General features: G+C 53.0%; 2 protein-coding genes across 2 annotated transcripts in view; one reads left to right on the forward strand and one right to left on the reverse strand.

Annotated features, from left to right (window-relative positions):
• The window catches only part of SLC39A11 (solute carrier family 39 member 11), a gene marked incomplete at its 5' end in the record, with an annotated part of 84,450 nt that overhangs the window by 31,596 nt on the left and 27,370 nt on the right, over positions 1-25,484 (reverse strand). The window contains one exon of the mRNA XM_084273400.1: positions 5,944-6,114. Within this exon, the coding sequence (XP_084129526.1) occupies positions 5,944-6,114 (171 nt within the window). The remainder of the gene's footprint in view (positions 1-5,943; positions 6,115-25,484) is intronic.
• The window catches only part of RPL38 (ribosomal protein L38), a 225,277-nt gene that overhangs the window by 6,098 nt on the left and 193,695 nt on the right, over positions 1-25,484 (forward strand). The gene's annotated exons all lie outside the window — the stretch shown is intronic.

Here is a 25,484-nt window from a genome sequence, read left to right on the forward strand (position 1 = left end):
TGTACATTATCAGCTCTCTGCTGGCTTTCCAGGTGTCTGCCTACAAATGAGTTTTTGAAATACGAGCTGCTGTCAGCAGGGCATTAGAGACCCCATGCTCTCCATCCCACCCCCTCCCCTTTAATGGTGCCAGCGTGATGGGCTGTGACACCCCCAGGCTGTGGAGGAGAACTTCCCATCCATGCCCATGTAATACATGATGTTATATTGGGCAGTTATTCATGCACCGTTTCCCACAGCACCCTGGACCTGAAGCCTCAACTGTGAGGAGCAAGGAGAGGTCCTGAGGGAGCCAAGCCGGTGGCCATGGAGCCAACGGCAACCCAGAGCCAGGTCCCGTCCCCATCAGTGGCTGGTGACACAACCCTGCTCTACACCTTGGATGCAGGCAGAGGACAGGGAAACAGTGATACACGGGATGCACAGGCACCCAGGAGAGCCCTGCTGTGCCCACAGGAGGATTTCTTTTTAGCCAGCATCTCTACAGGACCAGGTTGTTGCTGGTGGCACCTTGCCTTGAGCAGAGGAGTGGGGCAGAGCCGTCCCACGGCTGCTGGGAGCATTGTGGTGGGGCTGCCACCTGCATCCTTCACCTGGAGCCAGCACCTCGCCTGGCCTCCTCCCCACACTTCCCACCCCCTCGTAGAGACACTTAATGAATTGGAGCCAGCAGTTTCAATCCATCAAGGCAGTTAATAGATGAAAATGTCAAAATATAGGCTGACAGGGCGACAATTAATGGGAAGTTTAACTGAAAGGTTAGAGCAACCTTTCCCAGAGCGAGCGTGTGCGTGTGGCCCTGCTCCTCCCGGTCCCACATGAGTCACTGCTGTGTGAAACACCCCAGCTAGCGCTGAACACCCAGCTCCATCCTCACAGGCTGCAGCCAACCTGACCTTTCTCCTCTCCCGCCGGCCGCTCGCCGGGCCATCACGTCGCAGCTCCATAAGCGAACCAACAACCGCTCGATCCCCGACGCATCCACGCCCGAAGGGTCCCTCTGGAAATCAAATCGGAGACGCGATGGGCAGCAGCCAAGGGAAGCCACGTCCCAGGCTGCTGCTTCTCCCTGGAGCAGAAGATGCTGTGAAAAATTCACAGCTGTTCAAACAGCCCATCGCTCCGAGTCATGAGCGCAGGATGAGCCGGGCCAGCGCTTGCCTCTGCTCCGCTTGACCCCCATCGAATTGCTGGGTGACACACTCATGGACACCTCCCCTTTACCTGCGGCTTCCTTTTCACTCTCTTCTCTCAAATTCAAGCTACAGACATATCTTCTCCCTTCCCTCTTCTTATTAAAAACCAAGGGTTTCAATAGGAACCCAAGCTGCTCCAAGCGTGCCCAAGAATAGCCTTTACCAGCAATGCCACCAGTGGAAGGAGAGCTGCTGGAATCTCAGGAAGAGGCATCACCCAGATGAGACACAGATTAATTGCTGCAGCTTAAACAACTCCTGTTCTCACGCTCTGCTGAACCCCAGCGGGTACCAAACGCACATTAAAGTCAACAACTACAAAACAGTCTCAGTTTCCACAGACCAACAAAACCCAACCCTGTCGTTCAAGGGGAACGTCACCATCCTTAATGGATCTCTGAGAATATTCATAGAAATAATCACTTCTCTTCAGAATTGAGATGCAATAGCACGCTTGCTTGCCCGAGCCTTCGCTCGGGAGGCTGAGTGCCTGGGAGCGCCTCTCCCACAAGAATTAATTCAATCCATTTTTGCTAATGGCAAAGAAACCAGCCTGGAAATCACCTCCTCGCAAGGAGCAGCGAGCTGACAGCGTGGCGTGCGACCTCTGTGCTGCTGCAGCCATCCACAACCCCCTCCCTCGATACCGTCCTCTTCGACAAAAGAAGCATCCTCAAGTTCACCCTCATCTGTGGACTGGCTCCACCACAGAAGCCACCAGCTCTGCTTCAGGGCTGATGGACAAGCTCTGTCCAGACTTTGCTGACTTGGATTTAAGGTTTAAAAAGCCACCAGCATCCCATTCTTGTCTCCAAGCCAAAGGGATCCATCGGGATGCTATCACCCAGCGGCATGGGGACCTCCCCCCAGCCCAGCACAGCTTCCCAGGAGACTCATTCATCCTTCCCTTAGATGTCACCATGTTAAACCTTTCTCCATGTCCAACCTTCTCCCTTCTGCCCATAGCAACTCCCCACTGGCCCTCCCTCCTCCCCACAGTATCTTCACTACCAAGACCGAATTTGTTCCGTACTTAGCTCACCCACCCCACCCTGCTCCTTGCTTTGTTCCTTCTCATTAAAAAAATAATAATTAAAAAATTAAATTCCAGCTTGTTAAGGGGTTTCTGGCATGGGGAGCTGGAGACAGAGCCTGGGGTGGAGCCATACAAGGTTTGAGGGTAGGCAAGGGACATGGGTGACACCTCACACCGTGACCTGTTTGCTCCATCCCAGACACCTCTGCTCTATCAGTGACACTGAGGGACAAACACTGCAGAAACTGAATCAGTGAGGAAATGTGGAGTGAGAGGGTTCAGCATGGAAAAGCGAGATGCTTCCTTGTGGGAAGGAAAGGACTGGAGCGAGGAGAGCAGCTCCAGCTCTGCAGGCAGCTCCTGGGGATGTGCTGGCAGCGTGTGCCAGGGTCTGGGGCCACCCATCTCTGCCCCCCACATCACCAAGGAAAAGGGAAATTCAGGTTTCCTTGGCAACGTTAGGGTGGCTGGAAGCATCACCTCCAGCATCCCACCCAGCACCAGCCCCGCTGCCTTCCCCAGCACCAGAGGAGGGTGAAGGGATGCTCCTCTGGCTGAGGGAGGGATGGGGCACTGTGGTCCCTGTAGCAGGGGGGATCCCAGCCAGGAGAAACCCACCTTTGTGTTTCCAACTGGAAGGAGAAGCGAGGCAGGGCATCACCATCAGCAATCCCTTCCCTACCCCACACACCAGCGTGCCCACTACACCGACACCCACCGGGAGGGCAACCAGGCAGGCACAGACCCCCCGTGACACCCCTGCAAGCACCATGACCCCCAGGGTGCAGAGCCAGTCACAGAACACACCCTTGGTCCCATGCTCCATCTCACCCAGAGTGCTGGGGGCTTCAGCAGCATCTCTACACCAGAGGAACCCCCCCACTCTCAGGCACTGGGGACATCCCTGCCCTCGCACCACCACAGAGCACATCCCCTCCCTGGGGAGCCAGATGCAGCCCCACAAGCTCCATCCCAGTGATCTCCCCTCCTGCCTTCTCCATGAGCACAGAGAGAGGCGGTTCAGCTCACACCTCACTAATTGTTATTTGCGATACACCAGTAACATTTTAATTAATCCAAAGTCTTCAGCGTAACAGCCACCCAAGGTACAAAGATAAACTAGAATAAACAGGACTTGATTAAATACATAATTAATGTTCCACAAAACCCGGCATATATGAATATTAATTAGCAGGAACAGTCTGCAGTTTGGCATCTCCTGCCATTAGCAATTTATTCTTTACATTGCCAGCCCCAGCTTTGGAATAAGTGAACAAACCTTTTGCTGGCTGGCAGAGCCCACGAACCACAGACTGAAAGCAAGAGGCTGGGCTTTACATCCAATTATCTCATCCACGCAGCAACCAGCTTCCAGCACGTGTGCCTGAAACCAAAGATAGATGTACTGCCAAGCCCAAAATGTGTTCATCCCTAAACAGGGCTCCAAGTAAATAAAAGTGCTGTGGGAACAAAAGAAGGAGCCTGTTTCCCACCAGGAATGGGGATGGATGCCAGCCTTGCAAGGGTTTTAACCTCTGGATGGAGGGACTCGGCAGAGTTCGGGCTCAGATGTGAAGCACACCAAGGTTTTGGAGGAGCAACACAGGCTCCTTGGAGGCACTTGGGCAGACCAGAGGTCCAGCAAGGCGAGTGTGGATGGGAGCAGTCCTCTCCATGGCTGCATCCTCCTGGCTACTGCTTCCTCCTGGCTGCAGCATCCCGAGCATTGCATCCCCCCAGAGGGATGGGAAGCTTTAGGCAGCATTATGAAGACAAGGGTAGGCACAAAACCCTTGGGGACCACTTGAGCATCCTCCAATTACACACTCCCACAGCGAGCGACGGATGTGACCCCAGAGCTGAGTGCTGCTGCTGAGGTGAGCACCAACTGATTTTGCAAACCCAGGGGCTGGGCGAGCCAGCACCCCACATCCAGCAGCCGTACGGAGGCACCGAGCATCCCCAACTTCCCAGCTCAGCACCTCCCGCCTCCTCCCCCAGCACAGGCGCTGCCGCCCCACGTGCCAACCGAGGTGTCATTACGCTGCAGGAGCCTGTGCTAATTATAGTGTCAGCCTTTCCGCTCGCAGGGATGATAATTGAGGTAGAGCATTACAGTGTTTCCAAACCCCGTGCCGCAGGCAGGGGCCGCAGCACGCCGGGGAAGTGCCACCAGCATTGCCGAGGCTTTGCCGGGAGAGCAAAAGGACTTTGGTTGGAAGCCCAGGCAAGCTCCATCCTGCTGCTCACCAAGAGGCTGGACCAGCATCTGCTTCATGCCAGGAAGACAAGCTCCTGTTTTAATTGCAATCTGAATTATTTATCGGTGTGAAATCGGTGCTGGCATCCCGTGACCTGCAGGCAGGGCTCCGGGGAGCACGATGCCATGCGCGGGCTCAAGTCCAACCTCTGTGACTTGAAACCTCTGGATGACTTTGGGCAAATCCCCACTGACAGGAGGAGTTTTGGAACAGGGCTTGAGCACCGGTGAGCGGCCTTGCCAGGCACCAACAGCCCCTGTCACCCACCCAGTCCCACTGTGGGGCTGCTGGAAAGGGACAGGCCAGCTGGAAAAGCGCAGGATGAGGGGGCTTGGGGACAGGGACAGACACCCAGAGACCCCCACTGAGCTGAGCTGAGCAGCCTGCAGGCCACCACACTCACACCCCTCTCAATATTAAGCTTTAATAGTGCGACCTTTAAGTTGCACAACACAACTTCTGAACCCCTGTAGCCACCCGGGGGGGGCTTTGAGCTCTTGCAGAAGCAGGGAAAGGTTAGACCGGCGTCTCAGCAGCAGCCAGGGCCACGCTGCCATTAACCTATTGCTACGGGTGACACTTTGTTCTCTCCTCTACATTTCCTCCATTGACAGAAACAGGAATCCCCAGCCAACACAGCCAGAGGCAGTGAGAGGCACACACACCGCCCGGCTCTTCACCCTGGGCTCCCCGACACTTTGTTTGAAGGATGAAATCCAATTATGGTTCGCAAGGTGCAAACACTTCCCCTCTTTTTGTGCATACAGCTAATTTAAAGGTCCCTACTTGCCTCATCTGCCAGGCACCTGCCTCCCCTGGCAACACTCAGAACTGAACTAAAGCGCCCGGGTTATCCACCTATAGCAAAATAAAATTTAAAAGGGAAAAAGAGAAAAGGGAATGAAAAGAGGAAAATTATTCTGTCAATGAGAGCAGAGCAGCAGCAATGTGGAGGAACAGCTCATGTGGGTGATGTATGGGCAGATCACCCCACAAAAAGCATTAACTTGCACACTGCCATTGGGGAAGCGACAGCCCAGCTGCATGGGTGCCCCAAGCTGCACAGCCAGGAGCACCCAAGGGTGCTGGGGAGCAATGCTGGATCGAAGTGATTAGCATCTGGAGACAAGCAAGTGGCAGCAAGCAAGGTGTGATTTTTTAATCACACCCTTTCTGCAGCCTCCAAGCCCCAGGCAGGACACAGCCCTCCGAGCCCCAGGACTCTGCAGCCTTCCATCAGCAAACTCCATCCCTTGGACAAGAAAACCCCAACCACATGTGCTCCTGGAGAAGCATCACTCTAAAACACATCTCTTGCTGGTACCCAGGCCAGAAGAGATACAAAGAGAGGCCTAAATCTGTCATCTTTACAGCATCATCTTCCTCAACATACTCATGGGTTTATGATTTTTGCCCCCACCAGGCTGGCAATGGCCAGGACAGGAGTTACCTGGGATGTTGTGGATGGTTATCGCGAGGATCATCAGCATAATCCGCCTCCAGCTGCTGCTGCCGGCTGCGGGGGCCCCATCCCGGGCTGCTGGGAATGTTGGGGGGCTGTCTGGCAGGCTGGCCCCTGCGCCCCTTCTCCTCTGATAGGGCTCCCCGTTCTCAGCTTTGTCTGTGGGTACAAAAAACCAGGTCGGTCAGCTGAGGAGACAGACAGATAGACAGACAGACAGACAGCTGGGCATCTCCTGCCTCCCCTCCCAGAAGGAAAAAGCAAAGAGAAGGAGAAACGCTGACCAAAGCTGGGATGGTCCCACCCCAGCCCCTTCATTTCAGGTTTGGATAGGGGGGTTCCCCCGATGCAGACTGCAGAGCCCCAGGCCAGGGAGACCTGAGGCACAGCAGAACTTCATCCTCTGCCTCCTCCTCCTCCCAGCCCCACCCAGCTCCCCAGCATCACCTCCAGGCTCACACCCAAAGTCCCGGTCACCAAACAAGCTCATCACCAACTGAGCGGCTCATTGTTCTGCTATGGAAAGATTTGCTGCTGCCATTTGCTCCAACATCCCCCAGTAACGCCAGGCTGTCTCTCTGCTCCCAGCAGGACCTTTGCCATCAGCTCAACTTCAACCAGTTACCCAAAGCCATGCTGCTAAACCCCAAGCCCCAGTTAGGGCTGTACAGGGTGGAATGAGGACCAGGCAGCCCCACAATACAACTGACACACTCTGAGCCCCGAGCCCATCACCTTGGGTGTGAAGAGCTGAAGGGAAGCCAAGGCAAGGAGCACAAATTCTGTATCCTCACACAGCTCCAGCTTCACAGCAGCAAAGATCTGACTCTCAGACAATGTCATCTCTCCCCTGGGTTTCACCCACCCACCCCAAGAGGGTTTTTTTGCAGACACAGCGTAAAGGAGCTGCCTGAATCTGTCCTGACCAAACACCGATCACTTCCCATGCTGTTGGGAGGCAGGATGATGCCCGACCATTACGCTGCCCCTTGTGCAGCACCGTGATTTCAGCACCAATTAAGAGCCTTGGCATACGAGGCCTCATGCAAATTGGCACAGGAGGTCACCTTGGGAAAGCAGGGCTGTCAGCAACGCTCCACATCTTGCCATCTGTAACACAAAGAACGTCCCCAACGACACAGAGAACAAACCCAAGAGTTTCATCTATTTTCATACTGGAAAGTACACTCAACAAATGGATGGAGACTAAAACCCCACTTGCCTGCAGTGGGGATCAAGCAGGTTCCCTCCAGCCACCTCCTGTGCTACCAGAGCATCCCTGGACTGCAGCACCGGGGCCCATGACTGGTGCTTCCCCCCAAAAGGCCATCGTTGCTGCTGCTGCTGCTCTGCAAACAGAGCAAGATGCCACACAGATAAATATTGCCGGTGTCAGCCATACGGAGCTGGACACTTTCTGTCCCCAAACCCCAAGCCCAGTCAATAATGTGCAGTAACATTTGATGGCAAAGCTCCAAAGATAAATATTTCCTTAAGCAACAGCAAGGACAAAGGGACCCAACGCTGCAGGAACGCTGGCAGAGCCAACAGACCCCTGGCAAAGGGGCTGCCAAGGCTGAACCCGCTTCCAGCTGAAGGTCCCTTCTTCTGCCAGACCACCAGATTACTTTAATTGCTTGGCATGCATCCCCCCTGGCCCCACAAACAGTGTTATCCCCAGCTGACCCCAGCACCAATGCTGACCCCTGGACCTATGCTCACTGTGATGCCAACGGCCCCATCACCACAGCACCACGGGCACCATCCCTGGGCTCCCAGCATCGTCATGCTGCAGGACCACCTACACAAAAACCGGGGGGATGCCAGGATGAGGAGGAGGTGATCTTCCCTCACCTCTCTCTCATGTACCCCTGCCCTTCCCCAGGTCCTGGGGGGCTGGAGCCTGCCTCTTCCACGGATTTATCCAGCCTCTCCCTCCATCACAGCAGCACACGAACAAGGTGCCAGGTCACGGAGCCATCCATCACCCCCCTCACTGCACCAGCTGGTCCTTTACTGCATCATTCTCATCTTCTCTGGGCTAAACTAAACAAAATGAGGGAGTCCAGGGATTTCTCAGGGAAGATCTCAGGCCATTACAGGATGGCTGATGACCCACGTGCTCCCAGACCAGGGATGGGCACAGGAGCACCTCAACCCAGAGCTCTGTGTGGAAACCCCTGATGTCTCAGCTCCTATCTCCATGGTGTAGGCAGAACAAGCCCCCCTCCCCCAAAATAATCCAAACCTCCCAGCCACTTTTCACTTGGCACTTAGTGGAACCGATAAACCAAATGTCATCAGCAGATCCAAAAATCTGACTTTTGGGCTGTGAACACAACAGCTCTGCATGACATCTGCTCTCCTTGCAAAGACAGCGATTCATCCTCCCATCTCCCTTGCCGCACTGTTACCTGGGGAATGGCAGCTCTCCTTGGGCCAGCAGCAGGGAGGGACCATGCAATGCCCAGGGGTTCACTTGCTGTCCCCCTGGGACACCAAGGAAGCTCCCAGGGAAGGAAAGAGCCACTTCCTGCTCCAGCTTGACCCAGCTGTCCAAATCCATCCTGGCAAGCACAAAGACTTGCTCACGGAAGGTGCCAGAGCTCAGAGCTGTTGGTTTATCTGGCACTGCCTGTGCCAGCCGTGTTTCCCCCAGCTTCATGTGTGAAGCCACACGTCCCCCAGCACTCCAGCAGCCAGGCAGAGCAAGGCTTTTGCTGGCATTTAAACACCAAAGCAAAGCCCCTGTAGCTCCCTCCTCTCAGCTTCAGTCTCATTCCAATTAATGGGTAAATTTTTGCCTGCTTTGCTGTAACGCCTGGCCACAGGCACAGGGCAAAGCCCCAGGAAGGAGCTAGGAATGCTGCAGAGACCCAGCTGTGACTTGGGGCTTTCCATACCTACGGAAAAACAGATGCCTGAGAGCATCAGACACAAACATCCACATCCTCCCCTCTCAGTGCATCCCTCAGCTCGCAGGCATTCAACTTCCCGGCTCTGCAGAGAGGAAGGGATGCAACAGGCAGCCATCACCTCCTTGTGCCACGTAACCAGGGAAGTTCCAGCTGTTCTGCTGGGAATTTCAGCAGCACGCTCTCCCCACTATCAAATTTCCCAAAAAGATCCATTCCACAGCTCTCACTAAGGAAACAAGTGCCCGGGGCAGCTCCACTGAGGTCTCTACTCAGTCCCAGCACAGATGGTACCACTTGTATTAAACAAAATAGAGGGTTTTTTTTTTAAATCTACTTTCCAAGCAGGCTGCTTGTAGTACTGGAAAACATAAAGCTTTCAAAGAAAATTAGACTGTGGATACATGTGTTTGAAAGGAGCTGGAAACCAGGAGACATTCTCAGCCCCGGCTCATTCTCTACAGTGGACAGAGGCACCAACGCAGCATCAGGCACTGACCCCATCCTCACACCCCTCAGGACCACAAAACCATCAGCACGCTCATCCCCACTGCCCTCTTGTTTGCTGGAACAGCTGGAAGCGGTTGTATGTGGCTGTAATACCCACTCCGACTTGGCCACGCCAAGGGCAACGGTGACAAGGGACAGGGGGGATGATGCCACAGTGCCCATAGGGATGAGGAGCTCTGCTCCCACCAACAGCAAACAGGAGAAATCCACGGGAAACACACAGAGCAGAAGCAGCTTTTATACAGAAAGCACCAGGGGTGGTTTAGCTGAGCAATTTGAACACAAAATTGCCTCTCATCCAGATCATCGGTGCATTAGCAGAGGATAAAGGCAGCAACACCAAAACCAGGGAGACAACCCCAGCATCATCTTCCCAGTAGCATCCCATTTAACAGCGAGACTACAAACCGCACGCGGGTCAAGCGATGTGTTTGACTTCCCCAATTGCTGTGGGGGAAGGAGGGGAGAAGGGGGGAAAAGGAGAAAGAAAAGGATAATTACAGTGGACCGATGATACCAGCTCACGGCGACGGACACGGCCCGGGAGGGGATCTGTGTGGCTGTCATACAAAACGCAGCACCCAAAGCGCTCCCAGCTTGAAACGCTTCATCTTGTGCAGGCTAAGGGGGAACAAAACAATAATTATGGCTAAACACGGACTTGGCTGCAAATCAGGAAAGCCTCAATAGCAAATTGGAGTAGAGATAAGAGCAGAACAAGGGGTGGGCTTTAAAGAATAGCTGACACGATCAGACGAGAGGAGTCGCAAAGAACGTTGCCAAGACAATTATGTGGCAAATAATTATCTGTGCCACGTACATTGTTTTAAATCTTGCTCAGGAAAAAAAAAAAAAAAAGAAAAAAGAGTCCTCTATATATTCTACTCAATTTATCATTATTGAATTTCTTAGTAAAGCTGCAGGGCAAAGATTCTGCCAAAAGTTTAATTACATATGTGCAGCCTGCTGCATTTTTCATATCCTCTGCAGCCAGCGCTGGAAAAAGATAAACGGCTTGGAGTATGGCTTAAACTGCTGCTGAAATATAAAAAACCCAACTGGCTTCTTATCAGCATGTGAAAGGGCTTTTTATTTTTTATTATTTCTTAATGAAAACTGTTTGCATTAGCCGCCAGCTCAGCTTTATTGCGCTCACAAGCGGTACACAAACAGGCGAACAGGCTGTTTGCTCTGTGCTCAGAAACACCCTCTTTGCTGCACTACTTCAGCTCCTGAATGCAACCTCTACAGAGCTCTCTGGCTTTTCACATCTGCTTTAGAGCCCTTCTCTGCCTCTCCAATTAAGCCTGGCTCTAGCATGCCCCTCTCCTCCCACAGCTCTGAAATGCTTCAAGTCAAACAGGCTCAACAGGCTGCTGAGCCAGGGATGAAGCTACTTCATCCCCACCCCATCCACAAAGCCTCAGCAAGGAGCCCATGAGACCCCTCCTGAGACCTGGGTTAGTCTTGGCTCAGCTGCAAACCTTCCCCTCCAGCCCAGCCCTGCAGCATGGGGGTCTCCAGCTTACTGGGAGGAACACACAGGGGCTGGAGGGACCCCACAACCCAGAGACACGCTCTGGCCAGCAGCATCCCAGCATCTCCTTCCTTCTCTACACTGAAACAAACAGGCTCATGGAAACCTGGAGCCTCATTTGGCTGGAGATGCTAGAAGGAAAAATCTTTTACAGCTCCAAAACCCTTCTCCTCCTTTTCCCTATGGATTTCCCCATCAAATTCTGGTGACAAGGCCCTGTCTCCCAGGAAGTGATCTGCACCTGAGGTGGCTGAGTTAGGGACCTGACCCAGCACCCAAGTCCTACGCCAGCAGCTCCAGGGTTTCTTCCTTTGGATTAAACTTGCAAGGGATGAATTTATAAAGAATTAATTTATAACAATTGGCCGACTCCCGTCTCTAAAGTGTGGAAGGAGGGAAGGAGAGACAGTGCCAAGCACGGATGCTGAACAGCCTTATTAAAGCCCGTGATTAACTGCCGCTCGTTGGCTATTTGTAAAATCGTTTGGTGCCGACACTCAGGGGAACGAGGCGAAGGAGGAAAAGCATCAAATACTCTTATTTCAAAAGCCTCTGACCATCCACATCTCCAGCTCTCCCATCTGTCTCTCCAGCATCCGCATCGACTGCCCTCCCCCAGCACAGGTAGCAGCAGAGCCCGCGGCCAGCCCGGCACCAGCAAATTCCTCCAGGCTCCTCTGAGCCACCCCCTGGCCGCACACTGCTCCTGTTACAGCCAGCACCTGCTCACCTGCAGCTGGAAATCTGGGATACACATTTGAGTTGCTCTATTAAAGCCAGGATTGCTGAGCAAGAGGGGTCTGACCCCTTGTCTGGGGGCGGGATAGGGAAGAGGGAAGCAATACACAGGCGCTCGACATCCTTTCCCAAGGTGCAGTAAATAACTGCATGGCAAATTCTCTCCCCTAACGACTGATGTAAATCAGAACTACTTGGAAAATTTCTAAGATTCCCAAAGGCCTGAGAGTCAGTCCCAGCCCCTGAGAGAGGTGCCCGCCTGTGCAGCCAGCACGATGCTATTAACAGCCCTTGTTCTGCAAGCCCAAACCCTTTCCCTGCTCCACTCGCCTCTGTAAACCCTCAATGCTCCATTAACTTTAAGCAGATGTAACAAATGCTTCATGGCAGTTGGGCTTCATCCCTGTGGCGCGCAGGTCCCATCAGTGCTCCCGCTCCGCAAAACCCACCCCAGATCCCCTCCTCTTGCTGCAACTCAAATGCATCGCAGCCAGACAGCGAGAGCATCTCCCCGGGTCTGCAGAGACCCTGGGCAGGGGAAGGACCACCCTGGTACAGAGCATCCCTCCTTCATCTGAAGGCTATGGCAGGCAGCCCATGGAGACAGGCAGCACCATGCCCGAAGCACACCCCTCCACACACAGACCGGTGCACACCATCCCCTGCTCCCCAGCCTCTCATTTTCCTTCATGGTTTGACTGTAGGGAAGTCCCAGAAAAGAAACTGTATCAAACCCAACAGCCACAGCCCTTGGGAAGCGGAGCCAGGCACGTGCCCACTTCCAGCAGCGCCCACGCACCGCACCACATCACAGCGACAGCACGATCTGCCTCCCCAGGACACAACCTCCATCCTTTTTGGGTTTTAAAGGCTCTTTTCAGTGATCACTGGCTGCACCTAGGTCTGAAACCATCAGTTCTCCTACCCAGAACGGAGGTCCTGTCCCCTAGTGCACCCACAATCCAAGCTATTCCTGGCAGCAAGTGATGGGAGTTCATCATCCTCCTCCTAAACTTCTCTGCATTCTTGTTTTCCCCATCCTTGTGCCACTGCAGGAGGAATTCCAGGGAGCACAGAAGGGCCTGGATGCTGAAGAGCAGATGGGTGTTAGCGAGCATCTGCTGCCTGCCGCCACATGGGCACACTGCTCTTATCTGACACCTCCGTAAGAGGTTTTAATTACCGTAAGTAATTAAGCACGGCACCTCTTATGGGATAACTGCTATCCCCTTCGCAGACAGGTACGGGGAGAGGCAGCGAGTGCCGCAGGCTGCGAGCCAGGTGGAGGGGAGCAGGCGGGATTCCCGGCTAGCACGCAGGCTCTGATCGGGTCTGACAGCGAGATGGGAGCTGGGAATAAAAGTGCTGAGGGAAAAGGGTCTCTTTCAAGGATTGAGTCCCCAAAAGCAAGGAAAACCCAGCTCCTAGAAAGCCCATGCGCAGAGAGCAAAGCTGCTGAACAAGGAGCTCCTCAAAGTTGTCCAACTAGAGGTGAATTGGGGCAGGAGGGGGTAAAAAAAATACCATTTAGGGACAAACCAGCCAAGCAGAGTGCACAGTACACCCTGGCTCCAGGTGCCCAAGCAGATCCCAGTGCCATCAACCCCACCACAGCGCTGGGTGCTGCGGCAGGGATGGGAGCGGGATGCCCATGACACCCACCTGCACATTGTGATGACTGGAACCCTGGCCTGCCAGCATGATCTCACCCCGCCAGCCCCTCCACCAAACGTAACAAATTCATTTTCCAATGTTTCTGGCAGATAAAAGAGGTCCCTGCATCTGCTCAGGCTTTCAGCAGGGAAGATAAATAGAGTGTCATGACTCACTGTCTATTAGGCGCCTTCATTTATCCAGGCGTGCACAGCAGCTTTCATAAAAGGTTGTTTAATTCAGCATGACTGACTACCACTTGCTCTCAGACACACGATTATTGCTGGGATCAGTCTGAAGTTTGCCGTCAGGAGGACGCTGGAGCACGCCAGCCTGCCCTGTGCCGGCACCAGCCCTGACGGGTCCCTCTGCTCCACCATCCATTTCCAAAAAGACCATCAGCCTCCAAGCAAAGGGGAGCCTGGCACCCAACCCCCCAGCTCAAATAATAAATGCATCGCACCAGCAACAACCTGGCCTGAAAGAGGGACCCAGCACTCCCTTGGGTACCTCTTCCATGCAACGCTCCCAGCTACTTGGATCCCAAAGCATCCTTGCTGGTGCTGCACCACTTCATCTCCCTCCCCACTTTGCAGGCACCACCTTTGCATGTGTGTGTCCCCCAAGCCTTGATCGAACAAACTTCATTCCTCCAGCAATCCACCATTGTGTCTGGGATGAAATTACCACCCCAGCTCCCTGCCTGCCATCGTTCATCCACAGATAAAGTCTGGAATAATCACATACAGGCAGATCCACAATCACGGATCTTCCTTGCTGCCCTGCTTTATCTCCCACTGCCGGTGACCCTTCCAGCTGCCACCTAATTCCTGCACCCAGGAGAGGTCCTGCCATCCCACAGAGCAGCCAGCATGCATTTGGGTGCATTTTTGGATGGGGAAATGAACCTGTAACGCAGTTCCTCACTCAGAGGGAACGGCAACAGAGAAATGCAATCAAGGGAAGGAATGGCACGAGTTGTCCAGAGCTTGGCCCAGCCAAACTAACCCTCTGGAAATCTCAACTGATGCATGAAACCCACACTGTGCTCCTCTGGAGCTGCAGGGATCCACTCCTGCAGCCATCAATCCAGCAACACCAACGTCACAGCAGCCGCTCCCACGAGGATACAGAGGACAACAGCTGTGGCACAGGCTCTGACACAGGGTCTGCTGGAGGAGGGTCCCTCACTGCACCCACCCTGTGAGGCAGGGCCACTCAGGAGTGAGACCCCAGCACTGGGATCCACCAAAACCCCATCACCTGCTCCAGAAACCATTGAGAAACCTCCCCGGTAAGACAGGAGACCTCGCGGTGAGCCGTGTCACCGAGGCTGCTCTCCGGTGAGAGACCCAGATCCGAATGGCAGAGGTGACGTGGTGGCAACCTGCAGTAATGACAAGGCCAAGGTGCTGCTGACCCCTCTGGGTGACAGATGCCACCGGGATGCCACACATCTCACTGCTCCATCTCTGCAGTGTTCAAAGATTAATTCCTCGGGCGCCAGCGGCAGCACGATGTTAAATGTAATTACAGGCACCAGGTCCTTTTAGGCAAACTAATTCACACCAACTTTCACGAGCTCCTTAAAGAGTTCCTAGTAGATAAAGTGCATCTCTAAATCATTTTATGCCGAAATTTTATACGTTTGAGTTAATTTAATCACTTCATTTCAGAGGGCTGAGCTATGCCCCAATCTTTGATCCTTGGCAGGGAACAGCTTCTGATCCGAGGCAGATCGGATGCCGTGAGTCCCTGAAGGAAGAAGAAAAAAGATAATAATCTCATTACCTGCTTAAAAAGCAAACAAGGATTCTGATCAGGAGCTGTTTTATCAGGGCTTGGATGATAACCTCGCAGGGATGGGGCAGCCGGGAGGATGCAGCTCACACTGACCTTCCTCCAGCCAGCCTAGCACGGAGAAACATGACCACAGTGCTGCGATCACCACAGCATCCCAGCAGTGCCCCAGCATGACAGGACCACATCTGCAAAGGAGCAGGAGGCAGAGGAGCTCCAGCATCATCTCCCCTCCACACACGCCTCCATTTGGGTGACCTGTCCTAGGGAACCTGCTTTGGCAGGGGGTTGGACTCAAAGATCTCCAGAGGTCCCTTCCAACCCTATGATTCTGTGATTTCAAGCTGCTTCTTATCACCACATTATAACCCTGTTCACCTTTCCTGAATGCCTCTCCCCTATTTTTTATTATTACATTATTATTATTCATCAGACCTGACTAGAAGTATGGAAATCCACAGGGACCAAGGTTCAGAGCAGCCACCAGTACAAACCCAACTGCACCACAGCCCACCAATTTCTGCAAACAAAGCAGATTTCAAACAGCTTGCAGGATGGGAAGAGACCTCACCAGCCACCTGAAGAGGAACGGTGACCTTCCCACCCCATCCCTCCCACGAGACCTCACTGCAGCCCCATCCACTCCCCAAACCCTCAGCGATACCAGCAGAGGGATCAGATCCCAACAGCATCACAGGCACAGTCCCACCCCAACAGCCGGTCCATGACCAAGCTGTGCTCGTTAGCCAGTGTGTAACGAGCATCCAGGAAGGGGAGCAGGACCTTTCACTTCTCCCACTTCGGAGGGACCCATCTGCTGCAGGAGGGTGATGCCCAAGGGGAGGAAAATGGATGTGAACGGAGCCCTGCCAGAGGAGCAGGAGACGCCTTCCCACGCTAATGAAAGGAACCCTGCCTTTTCCTTCTGCCTGACAGCGCTATCTAGCCTACTATTAAATTTTTAATCTTCCTATTTTAGGTAGTCCTTAGGGTAAAGCCAGAAAAGCAAAAACCAGGGCTCAACCTGCAGCGCTGAGCTGCGAAACAGAGGATCCAGCCCCAGCCTCAGCTGCGAAATGTGACGCTTTGCTGAGGGTCTGGGCTGTTTTTCCTCCCCTAAGTTCTGATTTATGGATCTAGGATGAACATCTCAGAAATGAAAACTCTCCTCTCTAGCAGAGTGTAAGTAGAAAGAGGACGTGTGGCCAAAGCATTCAGCTCAAGGGGGTCAGGACAGCCCAACCTGCTATCGCTCCACACCCAGCAGCAAGGATGTGGTCAGATTTGCACCATATCCACCCCCACAGAGGGTTATCACACAGCCCTGGCCATGCAAAGCACAAAGCTGCACCCATCATCACCCTCACCAGAAACCAAAGCTTGAGCTCACTGCAGTCAATGGGGACAGGGCAGAGGGGATGCTCTGATGGGTGTCTGGTCCCCGACATTTAGAGGATCCACAGGACCCCTTCAGCTGCTCTCAGCTCAGCAGAGACCCAGAGCTGAGGGAAGGCAGCGAAAACCTCTCAAAACTCAATTTCTAATAGAAAACAGCGACGTGAACCACCGCAGTGTTTATGATAGGAAGGAGCTGGGTTCTTTTTTCTCCTTTGAATCCAAAGCAAATCGATCTGTCTCAGCCTGGGGTGGGAAGCCGGGGATGACTCAGCCGGCAGCACGGCGCTAAGCTCTCCTTCCTCTGCTGCGGCGCAGGAATTCAGCTGGAAGCACACACACGTATGTGAACAGAAGAAAAAACAAATCCATTTCTTACATTTTCCTCTAATATTCCACTAAAGGCTTCTTTTGAAACAGCCTTTTTCTGCCTTTGCACAGAAGAACCCTCAGCGCTAAACCTCCCAGGCGACTCCTTGTTTCCAGCTCAAGGTGTTTCCGAGCCCTCACAGAGGGACCCCAATGTCACAGCCACACAGGGACCAACCCCAGAATCCATCTGACAGCGCCTAAAGCGACAGATATTTCACAGGGCTTTTGTGTGCTCCAGGAAAGCTGCTGAGATCCACCTGGAAGAGGATGAGCAGCTTAAACCAACAATGTTATTCTACAGATTGCATCTTCCCAGGATGGGATGCTGGGGGATGGTCCCCGTTTGCTCACTGGAGAGAGACTCCCAAGCTGAAAAAGCCTAAAAAAATATACATTTTGTTGATTATTTTTTCAACCTGAGAGTTGTTTGTGGATGCTGGAAACTCGCAGCCCATGGCCAGAGCCCCTTGTACACAGAGAGCTGCTCACCGGTGGTAAAATAAACAAAACAGGCACCGCTTTAATTAACCGTAATTGGGAATTCAGTGTTATTTCATACTGACTTTAAGGCGGTTCACACCATCTGCTGTGACAGATACATCTCAGGGCTTTGGAGAGAATCACTCTCAGCTTTCCTTCCTCTCTTCCAGATGCCCTCGAGGCCGGAGTTCTCCTCGTGGAGCACGTGAGGTGCAGAGCATCACCCATCACCCGCTCGGCTCACACCCAGGAGGGCAAGGGCAGGGTGAGGGGTGAGGGTTCTGCTGCTATGTAGAGATATGGGGAAGGCAATGAACAGGTCTGAGCATCAGGACTTGCAGATAAAACCATTCGAAAGAGAGAGACTCAAGTGTAAGCCAAATACAGATAAGGAATGACTTAAGTCCTTCAAAAGAAGGAATAAAAGGCCTTTTCTGAGGAGCTCCTGAGGAGCTGAGTGCCAAACCCCACGTCAGTCACCACACCAGTCACCAGCAGCTGCAATGCCCTGGCAGCCAGGCCTGGCCCCGCTGCCGGGGGTGTCCCCAGCCCAGCCCCTGGGATGCTTTGGGAAGTACCTTCTCATCATACCTCCCTCAAAGGCTCCTGCTCTGGGTGCTGGGGGTGCTCCAGTCCCACCAGCCCCCCCGAGCATCCCACAGCCCACTGAAAGATAAGAGAGAAAAAGCCTGATCAGGGGTCTCTGCTCATACGCTGCGGCTACTCCACAGCCAAACCTGGATGAAGCAACTCCCAGTGCAGCTTCTGAAAGGAAGCACAGCACCACTTCCCCAGATCCTTCTCCAGCCAGAAACAGCCAATTCCTGAGCCAAGGAACAATCAAGCACAAGCCCAACAATAACCGACCCCGCCGGGCTGAATGCTGCTTGCGGCCCCCGTATGGGGATGAAATAAAGCCTCATTTACAGGCAGGATGGCCAAGCAGCCAACCCATTACACGGGCTCGGCTTGAAACCAAAAGCCATTTCAGTCCAGCATACATGAAAGCAGAAAGACCTTAATTGGGGTTATTTATCCAGCATCTTTCCCCATGGCTGTGAAAACCGGAATCACTTGCACATGGACCTGTCCTATTTTGGGTGAGGGTCTCCCACCCAGCCCTGCATCCCCCTCCCTGTGCCCCAGCCTACCAAGAACATTTCCAACCAGGTCCCCTGGGCATGGTAGGATGGCTTTGGGATGCAGCAGGCAGATTGGAGGCAGGGAGGAAGGGCAGCTGCTTCAAAGCTGTTCTCCCTTTCAAGGAAACAGGCAGATAAAGCTGGGGAGGGGGGTGGCAGGGGGAAAATGATCTGCAGTTAGGGTTCCCTCCTCAGGAACGGCACCAGCAGGAGCTCCCTTGTCTTTAGCTGCTGAAAAACCCAAATTGAATAGAGCCATAGCAGAAGTCCAGGCGCTGACAAAGCTTCAATCACAGCTTCTGTCTTACCAGGCAGCAGGGACCCGGTGCAAGGCAGGAGCTGCAGGAGCACAGCCCCTCATTACCTCTGCCCCTCACAGGGCTTCTTCCTCCAAATACATCAAAATCACCCTAGGACCAGAAGGCATCTCCTGCTCCAACCCCAGGCTCCGTCTCCCCAGCTGGGATCCCCCCCAGTGCCGTTATCCAGGTGGCACTTTGAACCTGTGGGCACCCCAGGACCAGGAGCACAGGACCAGGACATGGTGCCCCTCAGTTTCCCAGACTTCCTGGGTCACTGGTGGGGGTACAGGGTTGGGATTGGGGAATAACACAACCTGGGTTGGGTCAGGAGGAGGCCACCAACTCCTGCAGAGCTGCAAGTGGGTGTGCAACCCCCTGACCACACCAGGCATCGCCTTCTAGGAGGTGAGGAGAAACCAGCTGCTGGGAAGTACCCTGGGGTTTTTTCATGGATTAAAAAAAATTAGAAAACATCCCAGTTTGGAATGGCCCTAATATTTCCTTCCAGTGTCAGACACTTCCCATGGCTTGACATCATCATCATCCTGTGTGGCCGTGGGTAGGAGCCATGTCCCAGCATCCCACAGGGATCAGGGCAGAATGGACACCCAGGGGGTGCTGGGGGCCACCTCCCAGCACAGGCACCCCAGGAAGGCTCCCACCTCTGCCGCAGAGCGCCGCAGGCTATTCTATTTGCCATTTCACATAGCAACGCATCCCTCCTGCCCAGCCGTCCTCTCGGGAGCCTGTTAGGATGAAAAGTGCTGAAAACAACATTTAAAAACATTATTTTCCCCAAAATTTATATGTCACCCTGATGGCACCAAATCCTGGTGCACAGGAGGCGACAGCTTGAGCCACAGCAGCTCCTCGCTGTGCAATCAGAGGCTTCTTCCAAATGTCATCCAAGGGTTTCAGATGACCCACCCACCCTCTGCACATCTCCCAACACCCTTGTCCAAGGAGCAGCTCCATCCCCTGGCACCCGCCCCAGCACCCCCCAGCCCCACCAGTTTAAAGAGCAATTACAGCTTAAATGTGCTTTTATCCAAGCAATCGATGGTGGTATCTGGGAAAGCTTCCTGGCAGGGGGGAGGAGAAGGAAATAAACCATTGATTTTTAGTGAAAAGGCATATTCCATCATCCTGTGCCATATACCATGTGGAAGAGGATAAAAAGAGAGGCCTGGACACAACCAACCGTCTCAGGACGCGGCGAACTGGGATGAAAACGTATTGAAATTGAAATCAGATGGGAAAGAGCAGCAGCACCAAATCACACCAGACCCAGGGATTAGGGGAATCAAACCCACTGCCTCAGAAGGAGAAAAGGTTCCCGACCCCCTGCTCCCGGGGAGGACAGGCTCTGCTCCCTCCACCCCCCCCAGTAGCTTCCCCAATCGCTCAGCAACCAGCTGTGATTTAAACTGGAGCCAAACTGGTGGGGAGTGCAAACCCCACTGGGCACAGCCTCCTCCGGCAGCAGCGGTGCGGGAAGCCCTCACCAAGAGCTCCCAGCCATAATCCACCAGCTCCAAACCACAAATAAGATCAAAGACTTAATTTATCTTAATCAAATTGACCTCAATTAAAGTCTTTCTGGGGCACAGGCTCAGCTCCACAAAGTCACTTGAGCATCCCAGTCCCAGCCAGGACACGGGGTGCCAGCCCACCAGTTTCCAGCAGCTCAGAAACCAGTCACACAGCCTCACAAAGTCAGAAGCAGCCCCACAGAAGCATCTCAAGCTTTTAAGTCAATAAAAAGAGAGTTTATGGTATCGTTCACCCCATCCCTGTGCCTCTCCTCACACCCAGGCAGAGCTGCAGCTTTGGGAGGAGGTTTGCGTCTGCTCAGAGCTGATTCGAAGTGGAAACAGAGCCAGGGTGATCCCAGAATGCCCCAATCACGGGGTGATGGTTAAGAAGATGGTTAAAAATCCCAAAGCAGCACTGGCTTTTATCTATATAGGTCCCTTGGTGGCTGCCTTGCAGAGAACAGGTCACCCAAAAGCAGAGCCAGAACCGCACAGCACATCACCACATCTCTATATTTAGCTCCATCTCCATAAGGTGCTCAAACTGCTCTGCACAGACACCCAGGGCTGGGGACCAAATCCCTGTGGGATCACTCCAGCCCCAGCACACGTGATGCCAACCCCATTGCATACCCCCACCTTCACCCTCTTGTCCCCGACAGCAGAGCTGGGCTGTGGCTCCTCACACACTCAGTTATCCTTAAAAGACTTGGTGGTTTGAAGGTGGGAAATAGCCCTTTGGAGTTCTTTTGAGCAGTTTATTCCCTTTCCTTCCAAATAATAATGATGGCCTGCCTACCCTTCACGGTACATGCCCTGGCATCACTCCTTGGCTAATATCGCTGCCATAACGCACGGTGACTGCTGGAGCTCCTGGTTCTCATTTCACTCCTCCAAAGCATCCTTAGGGTGACTACAAATGATTCCCATCCCCATTCAAGTGAAGCAGCACAGCTCAAAAATAAATGAATTACTGTGCTTACTGAATGGAGCCAAAGCAGCAGCCACTCCAGAGGCAACGATGCTGATTGTTAGTTCAGTTTAATAAGCCTTGAAATGTAAGACTGCAGCGGAGTGGTGTCACTCCCAAGCTTCCCTCAAGCTAATCCCCTTCCAGCCTGGGACTGGGATGAGGTGGGATTTCAGCTCTCCACCGAGGTATGGAGCTGCAGGACAACCCACTGCGGGGAGGCACGGGTTTGATGCGACACACAGCCCCGGAGATGCCACTCAGGGTGGGTTTTAATGCCTTGTTACCTTGCTAAGTCAGGAGAGATGCTACCAGAGGACTCATCACAGCAGCCCCCACACGAACATGCCCATTGGACCCCCCACCAAGCACCACACTGATGCCACCAGCGCTGCTGCATCCATGGGCTGAGGATGGAAACGAGTTTCCCAGTAACCATCTTGATACAGCTGTGGAATTAAAGAGACTTAACAGATTGTCAGGTGTGGCCAGGAAATTAAAGCTCTTTGATAATGCTGGCACAGAGCTAACGAGGCTCAATTTGGGAAATGACTCCTCTGATTAACGGCCACAAGCACCACAGAAAGCCTCTCTCCATGGCTTCCACTCCTGAGAACAGAGCTGATTTCAGAGCACAGGTCCCAACCAGGATGTCACTCGACAGGCTTTAATAAGCCTCAGAGATGAACAGATCACCCTGAACTCAAAGGCGTGTGGAGCGGAGCAGCAAGCAAACAGAGCATGATGCTACCCGCATCCCTGGCACCCACAGTCCCACAGGCTGGGTGAGCAGGTCACTGTGCCCCCTGAGGTCTCCAAAGGAGCTGCCCCTACGCAGCAGGCACAAAGGCACCTGCTCGTCCTGCCACCAAGCCCTTCAGGTGAGGAAGGCTGCTGTGTTTACAGACCTTCCCAGCCCTCCCTTGCTGGCCAGGTTCATTTCTGCAGGCAAAACACACGCCCAGACCCTACAGCAAAGAGCAGAGCAGGAAAGCCACGTCCTCGTGCTGTTCAATCTGTGCCTGTGTTGACACAGGCAGGACAAGAGGCTTATGAGAAAAGCCACTCCAAAGACAAAAGCCCTGCCAGTTCTCTGCCCCTCTGCCCAGTGTGAGGCATCACTGCACAGCCCACCCTCCATCACAGCATCTGCAGGGCACAACTCAACCCTCCAGTGAGACCACCAGTGCTGGTGTACCCCGAACCCCCACAGTAAGCTATTCTTCTGCTGTCCTCTTCCACCCACAGAGCGTCCCTCAGAAAGCTCACGGGCCCCATCAAAGGGTCCCCGTCTTGAAAGGGAGGTGATGGAAGTAACGCTGCAGCTCTTCTGCAGCTCTAACAGCTGACTGGGGTTGAACAGAGAAGTCCTGGAGCTAGGCTAAGCCCTTCTGGCCACACTTCATTTAGGAGGACACTGGATGGAGCCCAGGAAAGGAGGAGGCGTTTACAAGGAGCCATGAAAGGCAACGATTGCAAAGAACAGCAGGAAGTGGCATGAGATGCCAAGAGCACATTTCACAGGCACAGATGACATCTGCAGAGAGAGACACTTCTCCTTGTCCAAGCAATCATAAAAGCAGCAAGTGTGGAGGCAGCTCATGCCTCTACGGGCAGATGAAGCAGCTGTCCACGCTTGCCAGCAGCTCTCACACTCATTACAGCGCTGTTCAACCAAGAAGGAAGCGAAGGACGAAGTAAGCAAAGTGTTATGCCAGGCTTATCTCAAGGAGCTGTTCCTCAAGTGCTCTCAACCTCCAACAGCCTTCCAACTGAAGACTTCTCCCTTTTGAAGGGTCTGACAACCTTCCAACTCCAACTCAAGACTTCTCCTCCCCTTCCAAGGGTCTGACAACCTTACAACCCAAGACTTCTCCCTTTCCAAGGGTCTGACAACCTTTCAACTCCAACTCAAGACCTTTCCTCCTCCTCAAAGGGCATCTCAACTGCTATCTCAAGAGTATCTTGAGGAATTCCACCCAGAGACCTTGGGAGTCATTTTTCTGGTGCTGCTGCAGCCTGGTTCTCCTCCTCCAACCTATTAGTAATAACCAAAGTAGCGCAGTGTGTGAAAACAGGCTCCACTCCCCCAGCAAGGTGGAAATGAGCAACAGCAAACAGATGGGATATACCACATCTCAAGAGCCCACGGAGATGGAGAAGGGCAACCCGGGCACAGCACGGGTCACTCAGAGCCAGGATGCTCTCAGGGTAGGTCACAACCCAACATTTCCTTAGGGATCAGACAGTTTGGAGGTGGGAATCCTAATGACTTGACACCCACAGCGACCTGCTGAACTGGGTGGTTTATTTACCACAGGCTGTGACAAGCGTAGGAGCGCAGAGCTGGGTCCTCTGCACACAGACGCATCCAAACCATGTCTCTGTGCCTCCTGGAAAGAGGAGCAAAAGACATTCACAGCCAGTGACAGTGGGGACCAAGAGCAAAGGAAAACAAGCCACCAGGTTGCATTTAGCCCTGGGAAGTCCAAATTCCTTAAAGCAAGGAGCCAGAAGAACAGGGTTGCAGACCTGCACATGGAGAAGGCACCTCGCCAGCTTATGAGGAATTATTAGGTGCTCCCATTTTACTTATTTTTTTTAAGCTCTGCATATATAAATTCACGTCTAGTCATGACTATAAAAATCAACCACAGAACCCAGCCTGACAAGGATGGTCAATAACCATTTGAAGTGCTCCAGAAAGGGGCATGAGGATGTTTTGAGATCAATATGGACATCACCAGAGGTATTAATCATCAAGGCTGGCTATTAAACCCCAAAATGAATTGACACCTTTTGAAAGGGGCAGTTTTCCAGACCAAGCCCAGTGCAAACGTGTCAACCTTACTACAGAAACAGTTGGAACCATCTAAACCAGATGAACATCCCATTTTGGAGCAGGAGCCTTGTGTCCTATCAATTGCAATGAGTTAATGAACCTTTCAGATGCACACACGAGGCTCTGGCTGAATATTACCCCAATGAATCATGACAGGTTTCAGGGCTGAAAAGGTTTTATATATCATCCCTCCTTTACAGCCTCTGCTTCTGCTCAGGGAAGAAAGGAATGAGGAGAATATTTACAGGGTAAGAGCCAGGAAACCACTCTTGAGATGGCAACCAAACGTCTCCTTGGACAGCTGCAGGTCAGGGCAGCCCAGAAAAGCTGGAACAAGGCTGGACTTTCTGAAACCAGCCAGTACACCAGCACTAACAGCTCCAAAAAGTGAATTTTCCAGCTGCAAGAACACAACCAGAGACAGAAGCAAACCATACACTGCCAATCCCACTGCACAGCTCACGCCCTCTTCATCTTGGTCCCTGAGGGGTTTTGCTTCCTCTTTTATCTCCCCAGCTCCCTTCTTCCTTTTCATCAGGAGTTTACTCCCCTCATTACAGGGCTCTGACTGCCTGGGCACTGATGAAAGCGATGCTACATGAGCAGGGGCTGCTTCGAGTGCGCAGTCCACTCCAGAGCCCTGGTAAGGGAGAGCTGCCTTTGAAGGGGAAAAATAAAGCAAAAACGGGGATAAAAACCCAACAGCATCAGGAAGGAGGTAGAAAATTGGAGCAGAAGCAGGGTGATGCTGCTGGAACAAGCACAGAGGGTCTTGGGGAAGGTGTAATGGGATGGATCTGTGCCAGGTGTGGGGCTGGGGGTGCCACCAGCCCCCGTGCTCCGAGCCTTCCCCAGCCAAAAGACCACAGCGTGGCAGCCAGTTTGACACAGCAACTCCAATTTAAGGGGGGAAAAAAAAAAAACCCAAACAAATTCTAGATAATGAGGCCTCTCCACGATGCCCCCAAACCCCACGGCTCATTTAAGTAACAAGTTTAATGAAATTTCATTTCTTAAGTACACTCTTTCAAACACCAGCATCCTTTCCCAATTACTAAACCCATCTGGATTTACTTACTGAGCAGCCACACAGAAACACCAGAGGACCATTTCCTACATCATACCCCACCAAAAAAGCCAATTGAGTCATTAGAACCATCCCCAATTCCCCTTTAATATCAGTGACTTAACGGCACTGGCAGTGCAGTGCCAGAAGCCCATCGCATCCCCTGGCACAGACACCCGTGCGGCTGGGATGGAAGGTGAGTGAGCAGAGATGCTGCTGGTTAGCCAGGCATTTTTGTAGGTATTTATTTGTGGTGTGGGTCAGGAGCCAGC

Source organism: Gallinula chloropus (genome assembly GCF_964237585.1).
Source record: "Gallinula chloropus genome assembly, chromosome: 20".
Classification (NCBI taxonomy): domain Eukaryota; kingdom Metazoa; phylum Chordata; class Aves; order Gruiformes; family Rallidae; genus Gallinula; species Gallinula chloropus.